Source organism: Gouania willdenowi, chromosome 24 (genome assembly GCF_900634775.1).
Source record: "Gouania willdenowi chromosome 24, fGouWil2.1, whole genome shotgun sequence".
Taxonomy (NCBI): domain Eukaryota; kingdom Metazoa; phylum Chordata; class Actinopteri; order Blenniiformes; family Gobiesocidae; genus Gouania; species Gouania willdenowi.
In genome coordinates, this window is record NC_041066.1 from 21150464 (window position 1) to 21156468 (window position 6005).

At 35.7% G+C, this 6005-nt stretch overlaps 1 protein-coding gene across 1 annotated transcript; it reads right to left on the reverse strand.

Annotated features, from left to right (window-relative positions):
* Window positions 1–3672: 3672 nt before the first annotated feature.
* sf3b6 (splicing factor 3b, subunit 6) lies at window positions 3673–6005 on the reverse strand. The gene is made up of 4 exons (XM_028439856.1): window positions 5860–6005; window positions 4324–4442; window positions 4082–4220; window positions 3673–4003 (listed from the first exon to the last, which is right to left on the reverse strand). The coding sequence occupies exons 1-4, from the start codon at window positions 5887–5889 to the stop codon at window positions 3914–3916; spliced, it is 378 nt and encodes a 125-aa protein (XP_028295657.1). The 5' UTR covers window positions 5890–6005; the 3' UTR covers window positions 3673–3913.

The window sequence follows — 6005 nt, forward strand, 5'->3', positions numbered from 1 at the left end:
TGGGCTTCGGTGTGGTCTGATCAAGTTAAGGTTTCATTTATTCAGGCAAGGTTTTTCAGTAAATTTTTATCCTGACATGTTTTTGACTGTTAACTGCCAGTCTTGGTAAGTGGACTTCTGCTGATCGCCTTTGATGCTTCCTTTGAAGTTTTACTTGACTTCCGTGTAATTGTTCCAGCAAGATTCATTTTGTCGTGTTTGAATAGTATGTTAATTTAAGGTTTTGTTTATTCAGACAAGGTTTTTCAGGAAATGTTCTATCTCCTGGCATGTTTTGGACTGTTAACTTCCTTTGAAGTTTCACTTGACTTCCGTGTAATTGTTCCACCAAGTTTCATTTTGTTTGAACAGTATTCTAAGTTAAGATTTCAAGAATATGCCTAAAGCATACCATGCAAATTTAAATTTTGGCGATATATAAAATTACAATATCGTCTGTAACAATATATTTTTACATTATAGGTTATTTTGTATTAAAATGCTTGTTTTAGGAGTTGCTGCTATTTTACTACTTTTCAGAACAGCATGAAAAGCACAGTTGGATGGATTTCTGAGGGTGTCCTTCCCCTAAACAAGCCACACTACGGAACTGACGCACAAATGCTGTCCCTTATAGGACTGTTTATTTTAGTTTCACTTCTGCGTATATTTGCAACATGCAATACCAAGAATTCACAAGACAACCCCTCATTTCTTAACCAGGAGAAAACCAAAGTGATTTTATTTAGTCCAAAACACCTCTGAGAGAAATTATCAGAGCAAATACTCTGTTACCCAGCACCACAGTAAAAAAACTAAGGCATTATCTTTGATACTGACTTATATTTTAACTCTCATATTAAACAAATCACAAGGACAGCCTTCTTCCACTTCTAAAATCAGGCCCAGAGTGATGCTGAAAAACTTAACTATGCATTTGTTACATCTAGATTATATTATTATTGCTAGAATACTAACAGGAGAGAGCATATTTCTCCAGCATTGGCTTTCTGTAAAATCTAGAATAGTTTAAAATCCTTCTGGTAGCATACAAAGCTCTACATGATTAAGGTCCTGTATAGACTTATTAGTGCCCTATTGTAAGGGCAGAACACTCCACCCTCAGTTTGTTGGTTTACTGGATGTTCCAAAAGTGTAGAAGTAGAACAGGAGGCAGATCATTCAGCTACCAGGCTCCTCGCCTTCTGAACCAGCTCCCAGTCTTAGTATGGGAGGCTGCTACTCTCTCCACCTTCAAGGCTAAACTCAAAACTTACTTTTTTTTCTAAAGCATATATCGTATAATAGCGTTAACCTAACCACTAGAGTGGATGAGGTCTCGTCTGTATTGGCCGCATCTACAGACCATGGAGACTCTGCTACTCAGCCACCTAGACATTTTATTACTAAATACCAATAAGGAAATTACCAAGCTACGGAAAGAGATTTGCTAAAACACATATTGTATAATAACGTTAACCTAACCACTAGAGCAGACAAGGTCTAGTCTGCAATGGCCGCATCTACAGACCGTGGAGATGCTGCTCCTCAGCCCACCAATCTACAAGAAGAGATTCATCGCTTTTATAACGAGCTAAAAATTAATTATATCATACCGTATAATAGCGTTAACCTAACCACTTGGAGCAAAGCCCAAGGCCATGCAGGCAGACCTGCTAATACCGTATCATGTTTTTCTGCAGTCAGTGCCTTCTCCTCGCCCTTCTCTCTTCTCTGTTTCAGCTTGAAGCTGATGATGGCAGTTCCTGATCTGTGGTTCACGGTTCAACTAGTCTGAGACACTGATGTTCTATCTCTCTATCCTGTTCTGTTCTCCTCCTCCAGTCTACTAACCCCAACCAGTCAACGCAGATGGCTGCCACCTCTGAACCTGGTTCTGCTGGAGATTTCTTCCTGTTAAAAGGGAGTTTTTTCTTTCCACTGTTGCTGATGCATGTTCATGTGGATTTGTTGGGTTTTTTCCTTTTAATTGCAAATTTTATATTTTGATAGCATTTGGAGATGACTTTTGTTGTAATTTGCTCTATACAAATAAAGTTGAATTAAATTGAAGCAGATATCTCTGTTACAGCTATTGGTATATGAGCTATTAAAGGCCAAGCTAAAAATGTTACTTTTTTTTAAGCATGATTGGCTTTTTTTCTTTTGAAATATTTCTTTAGTTTATTTTTATTTACATTTAATGAATTGATTGACTTATATATTGGGTTTTCTTTGTACGCTTTTACATTAAGGGGAAACTGGGAGCCTATATTGACATAGTCACACACTATTGCTTTTATTCTATTGCATCTTTGTTTTTGTATCAATAGCTCAAATTCTTCTTTCTCGGAATGAAAACCACTGAATAATCATGTTTTTCATAAGAAACGTGCTATATTAGTGCACTTAAGATGCCTGTAAACATGGACTCATCTTTATATTTAGAAGAGCTCCACAACTCTGTGTTATTAGGCAGATTTTCTTTTTTTTGCAAAATTGTTAACAGCTTGATATACTTCTCAGTATTTTTATCACTTAAAAAAAATGTTAAAAAATGTAAAGAAAATTTACTGACCCTTAATGTTGAAATACCTAAGTACTACCACTAGGTGTCACTGCTCAGCAGCAGTAAAAAGCACCTTGTTTATCAGCATAACTGCCTGTTTTCTGTCAAGGTGTGTTTTTTCTAATGCAAATGTGTGTGAGAAATCCTATTAACACAGTTTTCACTCACTGGTGACACACAGAGGTTGAGCTGGGCGATATATCAATATATATATATATATATAAAAATACATAAATAAATAAAAAAAATTAAAAAAAGTGAATGTAACCATGTCGGAAATAAACTGAAAAAAATAAATTAAAAATATTCAAGATACATCGAGTTTTCTATTTTCACGATAATATTGTCAATCAATATACAAATTTTCTATTGCTTATTTTGTATCAAAATACTTGTTTTAATAGTTGCTGCTTTCACTACTTCTCAGAACAGCATGAAAAAGCAGTTTGATGTATTTCTGAGTGCGTAAGCCACACTACAAAACTCACTCACACGTGCTGTCCCTTTTAGGAGAAAAAACCAAAAGTGGCCCATATTGTGCCTGTGCAAATTGAACCCAGAATTGTCCTTCTGGTCAAACTTAATTTGAATTAAAATGACATTCTTTAAGACATTCTTCAAGTTTGTAAAGTTCAAACTTGAACTTTACAGTACAGATGTTGTTGCATTGGCTCATAGTGCGGTATAAAAAAAGCTGTTTTTACATAAGGTAAGTGGTATTTAAAAAATAAAGTGCAGATATAAATACATCTTAAAAAAGCTGTGTAAAATCTTTATACAGATACAATATATTGCATTTTTTTTTTAAATTGTTATACAGTATTTTCTTTTTTAGTCCAGTGAGGTAATCTGGTTGTGGGGGTTTGAATGGATTTTTAAAATTAATATTGAGATTTATAGTGTATATCACCATTTTGAGAATAAATATGGAGATACAGTTTTGGTCCATATTGCCCAGCCCTAATCAGCAGTGTGAATGGGGGCTATTACCGTGACTGCTCTCATATAAATAAAATCCAAAAGACTAGGAGACACAAATCATTACAAAAAAAAAAATATTTATTCATACAGAGATGACAAATTTGACATAGCTGGTATTTATTATCATTAAATTATGGGATGTGGAGAAGAAAAATTTATATAACAAAAAAAAAAAAGAGTTCAGGAGCACAAATATTCTTCTTTGAAAATAAAACAGACTTAAGCTACCGAGCAACATCACTAACCCCGCCCACAAAACCTATCAATCACATCAACATGTTTAATGTTGACACAAATGTAGAAAATAAGTGGATTTATGATGTGAAAGCAAACACGTGAAGATTGAACACCAGAGAAAAGAGAAGGAAGAAGGTTCCGGAAGCTCTACTTCGGAGGGTCTGTGTTGATGCCATATTTTTCTTTGAGAAGTTTTAACTGTTCCTCCTTCTTCTTTGTGTCCATTTTCTGGAAAGCCTGAAAAATAAAATGTTCATAAATGAAAACTGTTGCGACGCACAGCAGTGCTGGTGGGAACGTACAGCTGCTACGTACTCTGTTGGCGTTGTAGTAGAGAACCACCAGGTATCGGTTGCACACGTTGAAACCCGACAGATGGTCGCAGGCGTTCTTGGCGTCGAAAATGTCTTCGTACACGACGTAGGCTGTTCCTCTGGATTCTGGCGTGTTCCCTCTGAGAGCAACAAAACACAGCTCGTCACATCAAGTTACTGAGCATTACGTTAACGGTTATATTCCATGTTCCTCCGCTCTCCAGCCCTATTTTCTCTACTTACGTTCTAATCTGACGGATGGGTCCGTATTTCCCAAAGATATCGTACATTTCCTCTGCTGTGATCTTGTAAGGAAGGTTCCTCACATAAAGGATCCGGTTCACCTCCGGAGGTAATCTGATCTGAAGTTTAAAAAAAACACAATCTATTCATTTAAAACTTTTTTATGAAGCATCTTAGACATGTAAATATCCACAAAGCGCATAGATGTGTGTATGTAGAGCGTTTAGACATTGCTCAAGTAAACATGTCTGAAAATTAATAAAAATTAATTATACAATGAAAAAATTACATCCAACAAATTTGCAAATGAAAAGAAATCTTGGGTATAAAACTTGTAATTAATCTAATGCTTTAACCTTTCAGAATACAAGAGAACTTTTGTGCTTTAGTAGTTTTAAAAGTCGGAATTTGTTTGAAAGGAATATTACGTTAATATTGAGTTTACAAAAAAACTCATGGATGTACACACTATAGCCAAACTTTCAATTATAGTAATATAAACTGTCTTGAAATATTATTTTGTAATTTTCCAAGCGTTTGTGAGTCCAATGGCCCACCATCAAACTAATTCGTATTATAAAGTATTTTTGTGCCAATTAGCTCTAACATTTTTATATTAGTCTATGCACAGTGACAATTTGACAACATTCAATATTCTACCCAAAACCTTTGGACAAACTTACTTCCTACTTTTAAACCATAATTATGGCAGTGGCTATGGATAAGTTGTTCTTTATTTAAAGTGGGTAGCCTATGGACAACCCCGAGGTGCTACTCGTAGGTGGCTTATGACGTTACAGAAAGTCATGTGACCATTCCATACATGAAAAAAAAATGGCTGAACAAGAGATACACGTAGGTATTCAAGGTGGCAAGAAATTTAAATCCACTTCAGGAAGTTAAGGTCAGTTAGTCATTAACGTAGTTTAGGAATCTACGTATTAATAGCGAACAAGAAGTACAAGTACGTCTTAATCACGTTACCTTTTCACGTCACCTAAACTGGCCAATGAGGGGCACTACGTATCAATGGAATAACAGTATATTGATACGGCTACGTACGGATAGCCACGGCCTTTAACAACACTAATACAGTCGAGTAAACGAGTATACTGTGTAATATTATCCTGTGTCCTTTTAAGATGTCAAAAACACGACTGAACACGATTAATCTGGGAGTGTAACGCAGTTTAAATAGGTTTTATTATAAGTAGAACGTAATGAAAAAAGCTGTGTTTAACCAGTTTGTTGTTGGTCACAAATAAGAGGAAAGCACGATCGTTAAGGCATGATTAAAAAAAAAAAACCCCAGCAGAATAACATTAATAAACTATTATAAGATATACAACGTTAAAATGAAATTTCTATTAGTAAAAGTCGAGCGCTTTCAAAAAGATTCTGCTTTTCGCGTATACAGCGTTAGCAGTGCTGTTAGCCTGAGCTAACATCGATCACATGAAGCTATCTTTACCTACAACAGGAAAGTAGATCTGTTTATGTTTATTAGTGTGAATCTGTTGAGTAGTGAGAACTTACATTAGCACGTTTCGCTGCTTGCATAGCCATGGTGAGTGTTTATATGTCGTTAATCAGGTCAGAGGAAAAAGAACGCGCTGTTAGCAGAGTTAGCAACTCGGCTTTGGAAAATGGAGAAGGGTCTCGCTGCAGCCACAGCCGCTACA